Source organism: Felis catus, chromosome A1 (assembly GCF_018350175.1).
Source record: "Felis catus isolate Fca126 chromosome A1, F.catus_Fca126_mat1.0, whole genome shotgun sequence".
NCBI lineage: Eukaryota > Metazoa > Chordata > Mammalia > Carnivora > Felidae > Felis > Felis catus.
In genome coordinates, this window is record NC_058368.1 from 189,993,282 (window position 1) to 190,010,673 (window position 17,392).

At 42.7% G+C, this 17,392-nt stretch overlaps 1 protein-coding gene across 1 annotated transcript in view; it reads left to right on the forward strand.

The window, feature by feature from the left end:
* The first annotated feature begins 7,994 nt into the window (after positions 1-7,994).
* The window catches only part of ADAM19 (ADAM metallopeptidase domain 19), an 80,718-nt gene continuing 71,320 nt past the window's right edge, over positions 7,995-17,392 (forward strand). Inside the window, exons 1-3 of the mRNA XM_011286766.3 lie at positions 7,995-8,197; positions 11,197-11,282; positions 15,630-15,700. Of these exons, the coding sequence (XP_011285068.2) occupies positions 8,131-8,197; positions 11,197-11,282; positions 15,630-15,700 (224 nt within the window). The 5' untranslated portion in view covers positions 7,995-8,130. The remainder of the gene's footprint in view (positions 8,198-11,196; positions 11,283-15,629; positions 15,701-17,392) is intronic.

Consider the following 17,392-nt stretch of genomic DNA (forward strand, 5'->3'; position numbering starts at 1 on the left):
ATTCGGTATGGTATTTATAATGGTGGATACATATAGTTACACATTTGCTAAAACCCGTAGAGTGTATAACACTAACAGTGAACCTTAATGTAAACTATGAACTTTGGGTGATAATGATATATCAGGGTAGGCTCATAACATCAACCATAACAAACATATTACTCTGGCGGGGGGGGGGGGATGTCAATAGTGGGGCAGGTGGTGCATGTGTGGGGAAGGGGAGTAGTGAATTCGTTATGCTTTCTGTTCAATTTTATTGCGAACCTAAAGCTTCTCTAAAAAATAAAGTTTGTTAATTTAAAACTATGTACTTCCTTTAGGGTCAAGTAGGAGCAAGCAAGTATCAAAGCCTCTTTCCTAGCTGTTCTGCCAGCTGTGGAAGCAACACCCTGTGTTTCTGAGCATGGCCTGAATTCAGCCCGATTTCCAGAGTGACAAGGAGGAGATGAGAAAAAAAGGTGATTTGGCCAGGAGTTTGAAGCTGGGATGCCCTGTGAACTTGGGGCATGGTAGATCCCACAGCCACCTCAGGCAACTTCACCTCTTCAAGCCTCAGTTTGCTTATCTGTAATAATATCAGAGTAGCATAGTGGTTACAGACCATTACGGTTTCAGTGGCTCTGAAGTTCCTCATACTTCAGTTGTGAATTCAAGCTTTGTCTCCAATCTGGCAGCTTCATGAACATGCTTCTATCACCACCTTCAGTCTCAGTTGCCTCCTCTGTAGGAATATCAGTAGTACCTACGGTAGAGAGTTGTCCTAAGGATAAAATGTGATAATGCACTGGTTACACTGTATGCTTTGTGTAACCAGTTATGACTATTATTATTAGGTGAACCATATTACATTGCCAAAGTTTGACCCTTTCTGATCTACAAAATCAACAATTCTGTATGCTTTAACCTTATATCTTTTATGGAACTATTATGGGCACTGAATGAGATAATACAGGCACTGTACTTGCTACCATCACATGATAGTGATTATTATTATTATCCACAATTCTGGGGACAGTACCTGGTGTTGAGAATTCAAAGGCCCAAGACACATCAAGAAACTTGATCATGCTCTGTAACTGTCATTTCATTTACTTGTCAGTTCCTATTCCCATCTCTCTTTTTCCTCACCTCCCCCTACCCTAATTGTTACAGTAGAGACCTTGTCTTAGAAATCTTTGTATTTGTAGGGGCACCTGGGTGGCTCAGTTAGTTGAGCGTCCGACTCTTGGGTTCAGCTCAGGTCATGATACCAGGATCATGGGCTCAAGCCCCATGTTGGGCTCTCTGTTTCTAAAATAATAAAAAAAAAATTGTTTTAAAAGAGAATCTTTGTGTTTTTAGATTCTAGCAAATGCTAGATACATAATTAACTGCTCAAGAAATGCTGTTGAATGAGTGATTCCAAGAGCTTTATGGGTTTCCCAGGGGTTGGAGGGATTTGCTTCTCCTGTGGATTACTAAGAGAAAAAAAGGAACTAAAGACTAAAATCTTGAACATAACCAAAGAACTTGAGTAAAAGACCCATTTAGGGTTTAATTGCTTCTGTCAAAATGGATCCAATAATCCTAATCTGGTCCCCTCACAGAGTACTTGAAATGCAAACGTGTTGCTGGGAAGCAACACATATATTAAAATGGCTAAAATCAAAACAACTGACAATACTAAGTCCTGCCAAGGATGTGGACCAATTGGAACTCTCATATATTGCTGGGAGGAATGCAACACCATACAACCACTTTTAAAAGTACTTTTTTGTAGTTTCTTATGAAGTGAAACATATTTAACCACAAGACCTAGCAATTTCACTCCTAATTATTAACCCTAGAGAAATGAAAACATAGGTTCACATAAAACTTGAATATTTATAGTGACTTCATTCATAATTGTCAAAAACTGGAAACACCCAATGTCGTTCAACAGGTGAATGGATAAACTAACTGTGGTATATCCACACAATGGAATATTACTGAACAATAAAAAGGTGGGAACTATTGATACATGCAACAACGTGGATGAATCTTAAATACATTATGCTGGATGAAAGAAGCCAGACTCAAAAAGCTAAATTCTGTATGGTTCCATTTATGTGGCATTCTGGAAAAGGTAATGCTAAAAGGACAGAAAGCCAATCAATGATTGCTAGTAGTTGGGAGTGATAGGAAGCAGGAGTGAAGTTTTGGGGGCGATCCTAATTGCAGAAGTGGTTGTTCAAACTGTATGCATTTATCAAAATTCATAGTCATGTACACTAAAAAAAATGGAGAGTATTAATTATGTAAATTATACCCAAACTGGACTTTAAAAAAAGAGCTAGTTGCTGGAAAAATGGTTTACAAAGCAAAGTTGTCACTGGGCCAACATTATTCCCATAGTAAGGGCCAGTGAAGAAAATTCTCCTAAGAGCAACTTGGAAGTGTGCTGAGCCCGAATGAAATAATAACAATTAATTATTTAATTTATAATTTATCTAATTAAACATTTATGATACCTTCTAAATGCTGGTGGGACAAAAGAAGAACAAGGTATACCTCCTATTCACAAAAGGCTCACAATGTAGTGGGAGTGGGGTAAGAAAAAGAAAATTACAGTATAACAGGATCATTATCTTTGATAATAATTAAAGAATCAGTATATAATTAGACTCTTCACACATCACACAATTAAAAGCACAAGCTAAGCATTATACACTCCTCACCCCTGTACTTAATAGCAGTAGAATGAGGATAATAAAAACTAGCACTCATTGACTGCTTACTACGTGAGAGGTGTTATTCTAAGCAACCATTTAAGCCTCACAAAAACCCTGTGATCTAGGAACCATCATTATCACTGTCCTTTATAGATAAGGCAACAAAGTCATAGGAAAGTTTATTTTCCCATGGTCACACAGTTGTAAAGGGTAGCACAGGGATTTAAACCCTGGTATGATGGTCACCTCCTAAACATGACAGTATACTGTGGCTACAGAGAAACAGTGACCTGGGTCACTTGGACTCCCAAAATTTGGAACCGGTTGCTCTAACTCTGCCTCAGTTTTCCTAACATTGGAGGAGAGAGTCAAGCATGCAAAACTCTCTGTGTAAGACACCAGGGTAAACCACTATTCCTCTTGTGATCCTTTCCTGTGTTTACCATTTAACCTGTCCACCCCCATTACTAAAATAATATGTAATTATAAAAAATGGAAGCAAAAAAAAAAAAGATAAACAAAATGCAAAAAACAAACAAATAAACCTTCATCCACCCATAGTCTCACCACCTAGAGGCAAATACTCTAGCATTTTGGCACATTTCCTTCTAGTCTTTTTAAGAAATGTCTTTTATTTACATAGCTGAGATAAAACTTAAATGTAATTTTGGACCCTGCTTTTTTTCACTTAAAATCAGAGCATAAACTCTTTGTAAACGCTATTTTAAATGATTGTATAGTAATCTATCATATAGATACTCTACAATTTATTAACTATTCCTTCACAGTTGGATATTTAGGTAATTTCCAATATTTTTACTATTATAAATAACACCACTATTAACATTCTAGTCCATAAATCTTGCAGATTATTTTTTTAGGATAGTTTCCCAGAAATGTAATTACTAGGTTAAATGTCAAGAATATTTTAAAGATTACACAGAGATGTAGTATTCTTTACAAATACAAATACATTCTTTACAAATAAATGGAAAGGCTTCCATGGGGTCAAAAGTCATTTGTATGTTTGTTTCTGTGTATAAGTATGGAGTTGAGGGGGTGATGAGAGACAGAATTGGGAACTTTCTCAGTACTTGGTCAGTGCAGTAACCACTTGACTTTTTCTTTTGTGAGCTACTTTCCAATTGTCAGGGGCCCATGATGGTTAAATATTGATCACTGAGTGCCAGCAAATGGAAGCAAATTTCATGTACAGAGTTTGTATACCTTTTGCAAGTATATTGTCCATAGAATCAGTGAGACTTGGCACCTCAGTGTTTTTCACTGGGCAGCACCTTCACCACCATTTCGTCAAGCGTTCTCATAGCTCCTGGGTGAAATGGGTTGGAACAGCCATTACCATTCTCAGGTCATTGGTTAGAAACTGAGGCACAGAAAGAAGTGACTTACCCAAAGTTACAGAGCTGGTTGGAGAGAGTTGGGACTAGAATTCTACTCTCATGCTTCTAGGGTAAAAGCCCCTGTTACAAACAGAATTATGTCTCCCCACCCCCCAAACCCACATCACCCATTCATATGTTGGAGCCCTGACCTGCAATGTTACTATATTTGGAGACAGGGCCTATAAGGGGGTAATAAAGGTTAAAAGAAGTCATAAGGGTGGGGCCCTGATCTCCTAAGATTAGTGCCCTTATAAGAAGAGGAAGACCAGAGCTCTCTGCACACGCACAGAGAAGTAGCCATGTCAGGACACAGCAGAAGGGGGTTGTCTACAAGCAAGGAAAAGAGACCTCACCACCTTGCTGACACACTGATTGTGGACTTCCAGCTTCCAGAACTGTGAGAAAATAAATTTGTGTTGTTTAAGTCACCGCATTTGTGGTATTCTGCTATGGCAGCCCTAGCAGACTAATACAGATTCTGGTATCGAGAAGTGGGGGGTGGGGGAAGAAGTGTGGGGAGGGGGGTGGTTTGCCTAAAAAATGTGGAAATTGTTTCTGGAACTGGGTAATAGGGAGAGACTGGATAAGCTGTGGGGTGCATGCTAGAAAAAAAAAATCCTAGGTTGCCTTGAAGGGACGGTTGGTAGAAATTGAATGTTAAAGGCAATTCTGGTGAGGGCTGAGGAAGGAACGAGAAGAGCTATTAAAGAAAGCATCTCTTATTTTAGAGAAGACACATATCATCATGGACAGAATGTTGGTAGAACTGCGAACATTAAAGGTGATTCTGGTGAGGCTTCAGATGGAAATGCAAAACATGGGAATGGAAACTGGAGAAAGATGATCCTTGTCAGGAAGCAGCAAAGAACTTGGCTAAATCGTGTTCTAGTGTTTCATGGAAAGTAGAAATTGCAAGTGATGAACTTGGAAATTTAGCTAAAGAGATTCCTAAGCAAAGTGTTGAAGGTGTGGCCTGGTTTCTCCTTGCTGTTCATAGTAAAACATGAGGCAAATGAGAGAGGCAAATGGAAGGGATTGGTAAGCAAAAACAAACCAGAGTGTGAAGATTTGCAAAATTCTCAGCCCATCCATGTTGCACAAAACAGGAGTGCATGTTCTAGGGTGTGTCTGGCAAATCACTCTATAAGGAGGTCACCCATGCAGTGTATCAGCCATCTCAGCAGAAACCAAGAATAGAGATGGGATTTATACCAGCACAGACATTGTCAGTTTAGACCAAAGGGAACAGAGATGGGATAAGATAAAGGAAGGCTATTGGATTTCTGGGATTCTACAGGACAGGATAATAAAGCTGTTTGGCTGTGAATATGCTTTATCCTTTAAGAAAAGAGGATTGACCCTGAAGGTGATTCACAGATCATCAGGGCTGCCATTCCCACTATATGCCTAAAGCATACAGCCCAGAGAGCAAGACTATTTATTTCTGGGTTTCAGAGGGTAGGCCTCCTCTTGGTTTCAGGGCTCTGGGCTGTCCCTGCTTAGTGCCTCAGGGGCAGGGCTACAGCAAAAAGCCACAGGGTGGGGCTCTGCCCCCAGCAGAGGAGGCAAGGCTACTGCCTAGTGAGGATGACACTACTGACCAAGTGGGTCCAGAAGGCAGAGCATTCCTCGAGAGGATTATTCTAGAGCTTTAAGACTTAGTGGAATTTTCCTTGCTAGGTTTTGAATTTGCCTGGGACCTATCATCCCTTCCTTCCTGTTGATTTCCCCCTTTTGGAATGGGAATATCTATCCTATACCTGTATTTTGGAAGCATGGAACTTGTCTGGTATCTAGGTAGAGAAGAATTTTGCCTCAGGATAGGTCATACTTGGAGCCTCACCCATATCTGATTTAGGTGATACTTCGATAAGACTTTGAACTTGGAAATGATGCTTGAATGGGTTAAGACTTTGGGGATTGTTGGGATGGTATGAATGTATTTTGTGTACAATAAGCACATGGATTTTGGAGGGGTCAAAGGAAAGAATATTAAGGACTGAACTGTGTCTCTGTCAAATTCATATGCTGAAGCCCAACTATCAGAGTGACTGTCTTTGGAGACAGGGCCTATAAAGAGGTAATAAAGATTAAGTGAGATCATAAGGATGGGGCTCTGACCTGATGGGATTAGTGTCCTTATAAGAAGGAGAAGAGAGAAGAGCTTGGTCTCTTCACACAAGGAGAGAAGACACCATGTGAGAACTCAGTGAGAAGGTGGCCTTCTACAGGCTGGGAAAAAAGATCTTATGGAAAACAACCAAGCCAGCATCTTTATCTTGAACTTCTAGCCCCCAGAACTGTGAAAAAAGTGTCAATCCACCCAGTCCAAGGTATTTTGTTACGGCAGCTCAAGCAGATGATTATAGCCTCTAAATACATCAATGGCTGGGGTGCCTGGGTGGCTCAGTCAGTTAAGCATCTGACTCTTGATTTGGGCTCGGGTCCTGATCTCGCCTTTCAGTTCATGGGATCAAGTCTGGAGTGGGGCTCCACACTGACAGTGTAAAGCCTGCTTGGGATTCTCTCTCTCTCCCTCTCTCTCTCTGCCCCTACCCTGCTCTCATTCTCTCTCACTCAATAATTAAATAAATAAACTTAAAAAATACATCAATGGCAAGACCATATACTTTATTTATCCCATGGGTACCTAATGGTTTTGATAGACCTACCTACTCATCACCTTCCCAATACAGAGTATTTTGTTGAGTTGTACAAACCTGGGTCTGAAGAAAGAGGTGCTGTCAAGGAACAGATGACAAGAGGTCTGAGGCTTGGTTTCTAGAACCAGGCTTTGCCAAACCTTGCCAAGGGATCTTGGGCAAGCCACTTCCCTCTGGTTATCAGTTACCCATCTATAAAATAAGGTATGATGCATCAGACTCTGGAGTTATACACATGTGGGCTTGAATCCAGACTCTGACATTAGCTGTGTGACCTTGCACATATTACTTGGCCCCTCAGATTTAGTTTTCCCATCTCTAAAACAGGATAAGCGTTAGCCCAGGGTATTACTGGGCTAACTGAAAGATGATGTGCAGAGTCCCTGGCACATTTTAAAGGACAATACAAGTAGTTCTCTTCCTAGATTAGTTAATTAATTAATTAAGTTAATGCATGTAAAGTGGTGAGGACAGTGTCTGGCACTTGGTAAGGGCTGTATCCAGTTTAGTTACTTTTTTTTTTTCTTCTTACTTGAACAGAGAGTAGGTCCTCAGTAAGTGAGGTCCTTATTATTATTTTGGAGGCTCATCTCCCTTCATTTCTGTCCAAAGGCCTAACTCCTAACTATAGCTAATTTCGGTTTTTCCCCAAATACAGCCCGTGGGCTTTCCCGCCCTAGTACATTTGTCTATTCCGTTTTCTCTGCGTGGTGCTCCATTTCTCCTCCTCCGGAGCTCAGATGTCTTCTCTTCTGGGAATCCTCTCTCCGACACCCCCCTCCTCCCAGTCAGAGGAATGGCTCCTAGATTTGTGTCCTGCTAAGAAAACAACTCCATATAGCACTTAGTTCTTTTGTGCTCGGTGATTCGGTTAACTCTTTCAGAGCCTGCCTCCAAGAGTGGCGGCCTCTAAGGGCACGGTGCTGGGTGAGTAGCCTCTGGGTGTCACCCAAGACGTCTTAGCACAGTGTGGGACAGAGGAAACGGACCCTTGTGCAGACAGGGGTCCAGTTTTAACTCCTAGAAGCCCGAGCCCCCCGACCCTCCCTAGGCCTTGCCCACCGTGAAGCCTGCCCCTCCTCGGGCTCCGACCCTCCCTCCCCCGGTCCCCATTACCTGAGCCGACCGGGCTGCCCAGGGGTCCCCCAGGCTCCTCCTCCGCGGTCCCTCCGCCCCCTCCTGGCGGGCGCGTCCCCTCCTCCACCCCGCGGCGGAGCCCTGCGGAGCTGAGGGCGGAGCGTCGTCGCCGATGGCTGGGAGCCGGGCTGGGAGGCGCTGGGAGAGCAGTGGGTTCCAGACGCGCCGCCGCCTGGCCGGGGGGCTGGCATGGCCGCGTGCTTGTGAGCGCCGAGCGCGCGAGGGGCCGCTGCCACCATGCCCGGGGGCGTGGGCGCCGTCCGGCTCTGCCTGCTGGCGCTCGCCCTGCCGGCGTGGACCAGAAGTAAGTGGCGGGGTGCGGGGGCGCTGGGTGAGGATGGAGATGGGTGGGCTGGGTGGCCGGAGGACGTGGGAGTCGCCCACTGCAACTCCGCGGGGCTGTTCCCCCGCTGTCCCTCAGCCTGGGAGCCCGGGCTTTGTTCCCACGTTGTGCACCCCGGGAGGTGGTGGGGGTCCGGGAGACCCAGAGCAGGCAGAAAACAGCCGGTCCTCTCCCTGGCTTGCCTCCCTCTCCCTCTTTCTCTTTTCCCACTGTTTTTCTGCTTTTGGCTTCTTTCCGCTGCTTTCCTAGTCTCTCCTCCTTTCTCCAGTCTTTGTGTGTGTGTTCCTATAAATATATATCGATAAAATCGGAACCGTACCATATGCACAGTTTCGTGTCTTGCATTCTTCACTTCACAGTGTGAGCGTTTGCCACATCGTTACATTCTGCAAAAACATGACTTTAATGACTATAGATTATATCAAGAAATCGCAGAAGTGTAATCTTCAAAAAGTTAAAAACATGACTCCTACAAATATAGGATGAATGGGTGGCAAAGATTCCTTCAATTCATTAACGAGGCGGCGAGTAGGATGGTGTAGCTGGTTGAAAGCATTAGAGGAACAGGGGTGGTGCAGGTATCCAGGAATTCATGAAATCATGTGCTGGGACAGATGTAAAAGTGGTCAATGCCCCATCCAGGGAAACAACCATAATCCTTAGTTATCTTTCTCCCATACTAAAGTCATTTGCCTCTCTACCAGACAAAAATTTACAGTTAACATGGTAAGTTCACAGAGTATGGTTTTTTAATTCATTGTAAATTAAAAAAAAAAGTCAAACAAATGTGCATTCCCCTAGAAAAATTTGGTGATGTATGAGAGGGCCTGTTAAATAGTGCTCCAGTGTGACATTGAAAGGACATCCTGCTTGCTTTTTGCCTCATTTGCAAGTTTTGAACAATTTTTCTTAAGATATACTGTGTTCCTCTATTATTTAGACTTGCTTTCAGCATTTTTTTTTTTTGCAATCATAAAGATAATTTCATTCCTTTAAATATTCCATTAAATATCGTATAATTCCTTTTTGTTGCAAAGAATCCAGACTTATGAGAGCCACTGGAGCAGGGACTATGCCTCTGGTTTCCCCATGAATATCAAGCACCTAGCATAGTACTTGGTAAATAGTTAAGCATTCAGAAAACATGAGTAAATGAATGCATTGCTTCTGATTTTTACCAGTATGACGATTCTAATGCTAGTCTAATGAGATTATTTTTTCAGATATATTTTGATTGAGAATACACTATATCAATAATCTGAAAGGAACATCAATCACTCATAATTTTGCCACTCTAACAGAACAGCTGTGGCTATCTTTCATATCGCTCATTGTATTCTATGTGATTGATGTGGTTGGTTTAGAAAGAATAGATTTTTGGAGTCTTCCAAAATCTAGGTCCCCCACCCCAGGAGTCCTATGGATTTAACCTATTCTTGTGGAGACTAATTTGTTTAGGTTTTGGGAAACTACCAGTTTATCGAGGTTATCTGCAAAAGTGAGGTCTGCAGTGCCTAGAACAAATGTCTCCTCAAACAAGTTTCAATTCACCTTTTTTTTGCAAAATGGGAATCCTGCTGCTTATCTTGTCTTGAGGATGAAGGAGAACCAAGTGGTGATAGTGATTTGGAAAGTAGGAAGTGATCTGCAAATGCAAACTTGCCATTAGGAAGCTCAAGGTAATGCCACTATGCTTTGTGGTTCTGGGAGCAATTTCACGGTGACTGTCCCCAGTAACGCTGTGACATAGGCAGGCGGGTATCATGGTCTTCATTTTACAGATGAGCAAGCTGAAGCTCAGTGGGAATCACCCGTGGGCCTGAATCTGACCCATGATTCTGAACATACCCAGAATCCGACCACTTCATTCTTCTCCACTGAGGTCATTTTAGTCTGAGCCACCATCATCACTCACCAGGTCTCCAGCCTGGCCATCTTGCTTCTACTCTCACTCCCACACCCTCCCCCACCATACCCCCCATCTCCACCCAGCTGGCAAAATGATCTTTTAAAAACTGAATACAGATCATATTGCTCTGTGTCTAAACACTCCAGTGCCTACTGATCTGTTTATTTTGAGAGAGAGACGGACAGAGAGAGAGAGAGAGCGCGCGCATGACTGCACGTGTGAGTTGGGGAGGGGCAGAGAGAGAAGGAGAAAGAGAGAAATCCCAAGCAGGCTCTGCACTGTCAGTGCAGAGCCCCATTAGGGACTCCATCTTGTGAACCATGAGATCATGATCTGAGCTGAAATCAAGAGTTGGATGCTTAACCCAGGGCCACCCAGGTGCCCCTCCAAGTCTATTTATAATAAAATCCAGACACTTTCCATGGCTTCTGTGATACAGACCTGTGGCTCTCCTGCTGACCACATCTCCTACCAACTTTGCTACTCATTGACTAAATTCTACCTAGTAAATCTCCTACCAATCAACCACATCTCCTACCAACTTCCCCACTCATTTACTAGATTCTACCTCTACCTTCTGCTTGCTCCTTAAATGGGGCAAGTCCACTTCTGCTCACGCATGACCATTGATTGCTCTTGCTAGCCCCTCTCCCTGGGGCACTCTTCCCCCAGATCTTTGCATGGCTGCCTTCTGGTCTCTCAGATCTTAAATGCCATCTTTGCTGATCAACCTGTCTAAAATAGGCACTTCCTCTTCAGTGTCTCTTTATTCTATGACCCTGTTGGACCATTTGAGAATATTTGTGGATTGTGCATCTCTCACCTCTAGAAAGTAAACTGTGGGGAGTACAGAGACCTTGGTAAGCCCTGTGTACCACTATATGGCCAACAACTAGCAGAGTGCTTCACTCATAGGAAGTGCCAAGAGCCTGGCATCCAGCAGGTCTCCTAATGACCCAATAAGGTGTTCTTTCCAGTTGGCAATGCATGCCTAGCTTAGCTAGGTTGCAAACTCCTGGGATACCAATGGTTGTGCATCCTGTATTGGCAGGAGAAAACGGGGAAGGCAGCCCCCAGCTGCAGCATGAACTAATAATACCTCAGTGGAAGGTTGCAGAAAACCCCACGAAAGAAAAGGTAAGACCCCAAAATATCTTATTTTCAAAGGCAGGAGCTGACAGCTCCATTCTGTGAAGTGGCGGGCCACCTTCTTAATGTTCCTGGAAGCCCAGTCATCATTATAAGTTCTGTTTCTGACCCACTCTACATCCTCTCTGTGTATTGGTTTTGAAAATCCCAGATGGGACTTTCCTTCATTGTGTGAAAAACTTGTAGAACACTTTCAAATGCTATTAGTTGAGGAAATGAAAATTATTGATGCTGACACAAGCTAAGTGCAAATAGTCACAAAAATCACCATCTCTCAAATGGAATTGATTAAATATTGTCATTGCTATATTTTGTCTATATATACATGCTTTATTTTATTGATGACATAATTTACTTGAAGAGAAAAATAATAATTCAAGCTATTTTTAAGAGTCAGGGAGGGATCTAGTACTGGGAAATACATCTTAAAATGCAGTAGGGCTCCTTGGGCCATAACACCAGAAAAATGCACAGGCTTTCTCAAGGGGATTGGGAGCAAGACAGAAAATATTATCCTGTTATGCAGAGAGGACCTGTACATCTAGGATATTCTTTGTGGTTCTGGTCTTTATAGTTCAAGTGAGTCATGAAAGGGCTAGAAAGTAAGACATGATTGCTGCGTGCCAGTAACCAGCTATGGGACTTTCTACTTTCTGAACTTCAGTTTCCTCATTTATAAAATAGGGCTTAGAGGGGATAGGAAGAAAGAGGACTGTGGAGAAGGGAGAGTTAATAAGGTCCTTTGGGCTCATGATTTATTGGGCAGCATATAAAAGCAGGAAAGACTTCAGACTTTGTGGCTTTTGAGTCTGGAAAGGTAAATGGGGGCTGGGGGTGGAGAAATGCTTGGAATCCTTGAAGTTATGGCTAGAGTAATACAGACATGTCCAAAAATGCTTCAGTTTGAATTTATTAAGGGAACTTCCTGCAAAAATTTTAGGAGAAATGAAAGTAAGTAACATTTTATCCTAAAGACAATAAATGCATGGAATTCATTTCATCAAAAAGTAGGAAAGGCTAAAAATAGCTTCAGGGAAAGTCTAGACAGATTGATGGATGGCTATCCTAGAGCAGGTTATTTTTAAAAAACAGGATCTTGGATAGTCCAATTTATCCATTATTGCTCAAGGAATGGATCCGATACTTTTTGTAGAGGTTCTGTGTTCCTTTTAGATGTGGGATGCGTAGCATCTTCAGGAAGGGCCTGGGAAACAAAGTGGAGCTCTAGATCCTGTCTTTATTCCTAGCCATTGTCTGCCCTGAATCTGGGTCAAAATATTTTGTAGGATTAGTCGGCACAGTGCCCTGTGCCATAAGTATCCATTGAATGAACAAATGAATGAATGTCAGAGAGAGAGAGAGTAGAAGGTAGGTTTCACTCAGGCCTCTTATTCTCATTTATGTAATTCATTCATCAAACATTCATTGAACATTCACTGTATACTAAATATCGTACCAGATCGTATGGGGGCTGCACATACACAGGACAGATTTCTGATACCCTATGGAGCTGAAGATATATTTACTTATTTATTTATTTGTTTGTTTATTTATTTATATTTATTTTATTTATTTAATCTACCTCTAAAGAGAAAGGAATTTTAACCCTTTCCTGCAGGAAGTATAAATATCAGTGTCTGAGCATCTTCCACACCAGAGGGAAATATTTTTGGAGTGCCCACTTATAAATACTCATACTCATGTTGCAGCTTGTGTCTCTTTGGAGGAGACGTGACAGTGCTTAGATGTGTGTCAACTTGCCTTTTTTGTCTGGACTGTCACATGGCCGTCTACTCCTTGAATGAGGGAATTGCTACAGCTCTGTTGGTGTGTACTTTTCCTCAAATGCCCACTTGGGACTGTGTCCTGATGCTTAGTGTCATTGGGCAGGGTTCTTGCTCTGGAACATCCCAGAGTAAAGCGGCAAAGGATCAGCAACCAGAATGGGTGTTAACAGAGCTGCATCAGGGCATCAGAAACAGAGATGTGGATCCCGTAGTGAAGTTATTGTGCAAACATCCACCTAGCTTCCTCTCCCCATGATTTTGAAATGTCCCTTTTTAAGAGAAGTCAGTAGGATGAATTAGTGCAAAAATAGCAAAGGACAGGGTTGCCCAAGCTTCCTGTATCAGAACGTTCAGATCTCATCAGAGCCCTTGGTGGTGTGACTGTCCCAGGGATGCCCAGGACCCTAACGGCAGATGCAGTTTGGGGCAAATGAGAAGAGGAATGTACTTGGCAGAGGAAGGTCCCCAACCAGAGGTGGCAAAGCAGTTGGCCCACTTTCTCAGATGCTGAAACTAAGCTTTGAGATCAACCTTAAAAGGGACAGAAGCTCCACTCTATCAAGAGCTCCTGTGGATTGAAAAAAGACTTCAAGAGTTTCTCAGTTCCTTGGTCCCAACTTAGAGAGTGTGCATTTAAAGCACACCAAAGAATTGATCCTGTTTTTTTTTTTAAGTTTATTTAATTTTGAGAGAGAGAGAGAGAGAGAGAGAGCGAGCGAGCATATGCATGAGTGGGGGAAGGGCAGAAAGAGAGAGAGAGGACAGGGAGAGAGAATCCCAAGCAGGTTCCATGTGGTCAATGTGAAGCTTGACTCAGGGCTTGATCTCACAACCGTGAGATCGTGAGTTGGACGCTTAACTGCTTAACTGACTGAGCTACTCAGGTGCCCTTGGTCCTGTTTTCGATATGTTTAAATATGTAAATATCTCATTTCAAATAAACAATTTTTTCCTTTGAAATAAGTTCAACCACCTTAAGTTGGTGGTTGAAGCATGGAAGCTTATTATTAAGGAAGCACCTTAAGTTGAATTGTTGAAGCATGGAAGCTTATTATGACTTGAATTTTTAATTTCTTTGAAATTTTCCATGATAATAAGGTAAAAACAGATTAAAAGCCCATCACGTAAAATATAAAAGCAATTCTAAAAACATGGAAAGATGCACAAAGAAAATAAAATTAACCCATGATCCTATTGCTGAGAAGTAACTGTGGTAACCTTTTGATATATTTCTCTCTACAAAAGCATATTTAAATAAAATAAAATAAACAGTGTTGTTTTGAGCCTTTGTGTACTTAATAATTATCATGTGTACTTTCTTGATAGTTTAAAAATTATTTAAAGTCGTTTTTAATGACTGTCTAGTGTTTTGCCATATGATTGATTATAATTTATTTAACCATTCTATTATTGGACATTCAAGTCATATTTCATTAATCCTTATTGTAGGTAATGAGCATCCTTGTATATAAAACTTTACTTGTGCTTCCATTTGCTCTTTTAATATAGAATTTTACTGAGTCAGAGGGTCTAAACATTCAAAAACTCTTGGTCCAACTTTCAAATTATTTCCCAGTGAGTTTGTATCAATTTAAATTCTCACTGGTAGGGTACGAGAGTGCCCATTTTTCATTATGCCCCACTGCCTTGTGATTTATGGGTCCTAAAAAATATTTGTCACTGTGATTTTTTAAAATGTATCTTTAAAAAATTTTATTTTTTGGCGGGAGCAGTTACCAGTGATGTTGAACATGTTTGTGTGTGTGTGTGTGTGTGTGTGTGTGTGTGTGTGTGTGCTTATTGGCCATGATATCTCAAATAATTTATTCTGAGTGTGTTGCTAATTTGGCTATCTGTAAGTTCTTATGGGCTTAAAATGTACCTTATAAAACCTTAGTTAGAGGCTCTTCTAGTTGTCTCCTCTGAAATGGGTGGGTGAGTGGGGCATCCAAACCAAGAGCCAAAATAACATAAAATAAGAACTCACTATGAAGAGAGTTCTCCTGGTATTTTAGATAATAGCCAACATGTATCAGGGGCTTTCAGTGTGCCAGGCCCTGAGACAAAGTTTTTACATTTACTGTGTCACTTTATCCCTACAAGGTTCCCATAAGGATGACTATTATTATCTCTATTTTATAAATGAGGAAACTGAGCTAGTGGGAGGTTCAGGAACACGCCCAGGTTGGCACAACTACAGTGTCAGAGCTCAGAGCTAGCACTTGAATCCAGATGTGACTCTACACAGAATTTACCACTGAAGATTGTGTTGTTGGGTGTTTGCCTTTCCCAGACCTGTACGTGAGCACTTCCATCACATCTCAGCTTGAAGTTTCTTTCCTTTGTGTTTGAAGAGAGGTGGATGGGGGAGGGGAATTGGGTCCTGCGGGGACTGAAGTAATTTCATGTTTGGGCTGGAAGTGCAATTGACCCTTTCTCGTTCACTTCCTGTGGATCAATGTGAGAGCACTGTGCTGGATCCTGTGTCTGTTCCTGGGAGCCTTGTCCCTGCTTTTAGGAACTGACATTCTTTTGTTGTTGCTTCTAGCATCCACTCAAAGCTGAGCTCAGGGTAATGGCTGAGGGGCAAGAATTGATCGTGGACCTAAAGAAGAATGAGTAAGTGGACTCTTCCTTGTCTAAAATGAAACAATTCACTTCCCTGTCAATGCCGGATGCAGGTGCCATTGTTTTGGAAAGAAGCAGTTTGTTAAATGACCCAGGCTCTCAATCTGTGGTTCCTTTGTAGGGAATGTCTTGCAAAGACAGCATATCCACAGTCTCTTGATTTGCTGTGAAATTACTGGACCGTTTAACGTCTTCCTTGAATTTCCTCTGGTTGTATTTCCGGGGCTCTTAGAGTTCACTGCAGGCTCACAGGGGCGCGCGTGTGTGTGTGTGTGTGTGTGTGTGTGTGTGTGTGTGAGAGAGAGAGAGAGAGAGAGAGAGAGAGAGAGAGAGAGAGACAAAGGGAGGGATGGACTGGAGGACTTTGGCAGCTGTCTTACTAGCTCCAGCACAGCGCATGGCAGGAAGTGAAGGAGATTAGAGGAAAACAGCAGAGAGCAGAGAGGCAGGGTGGAGTGTTCTGGGATTTTGCACCTCACACGCGGGCTGCTCCATCTGTTCTGGGTCAGCTAAGTCTGAGATTCTGCCAATAAGGGCATGGTCAGCAGTCCCCTGGCTTAATCAGGCTGATTCTTCCATCTTCCTAACCTCATTCATCTTGGGTGGCTGCCTGGCTCAGGAATATTTCCACATTGATTTGCCATCAAGTGCAGTTGTATCTTGATTCATGTTATTGAGCAGGTGAATAGACATAAAGCATGGCTGCTTTTTCGCCGTTCCCAATCTGCTTGGCCACTGGAGAGCTCTGCTCACTTGGCTGGGGGATGCTGAGGCCTTTGGTGTTTTCCCACTAACCAGTTCTGCCTCACAGACCTCACAGATAAGGCTGAATGGCTCAGGGAACTGCCTGCCTCCTCTTGGCAGCCTCTTGAGTCCCCTAGAAGCAGATGAGTAATCAAACGCATCACTGCCAAGAAAGGGATGGATAGGGACCTTCCCGTATCCAGAAGGATGGGAATGGCTGCTGAGCTTGGGTGGAAAGCAAGAATATAAATTATTCCAAATTTGGGCTTTGGACACTTGCAAAGGAGGGTGAATGGTGTTGGAAGTGTGGCAAATGTATGCCTTAAGCAGCATGCACAGTAATGGACTTCATCCACACCTTTCCTCTGTCTCCAGTATATATATGGTGGCCTTCGGGAAGCTAAACAGATGGGCAACTCAAACATTTTTGCTACTTTCCTCCTACAGTGAAACCACCCCAAGAATGGGTTCCTTTTGTCCCATTTTCCTGGAGCAGATTTGGCTGGCTATGTCCTCAGAAGGCATAGGCTCTGCATGACTGGGATTTCTCCTTGCATTGTCTTCCTTTCGTCCTGCAGGAAATGCCTTCAGAGGGTCTGTTCTTGACTGTCTCTCAGGAGCCTGCTTTAGCTTCCCATGACCCCAGCCTTCCAGCTCCAGTCTGAATATTTGCTATTGCCACCTGAGCCTCATCTGTCCTATTTGGCCCCAAGTGAAGCATTTGGACCTTCAACTTCCTCTGGATAGTACAAGTGATGGGGGTGATGTCATGGGTAAATGGGATCCCAGGAGTCATCCTTCCCTCATGTTTTGGAACCTGTGCAAGAGGTCATTGGAAGTTAGAGCAGAAAGACATCTTAGAAAAACACTGAGTGCAACCGTCTTATGTGTGGTTGTAGAAACTTTGAATCAGAGAGGGTTAGGCACTTGTCTAAGGTC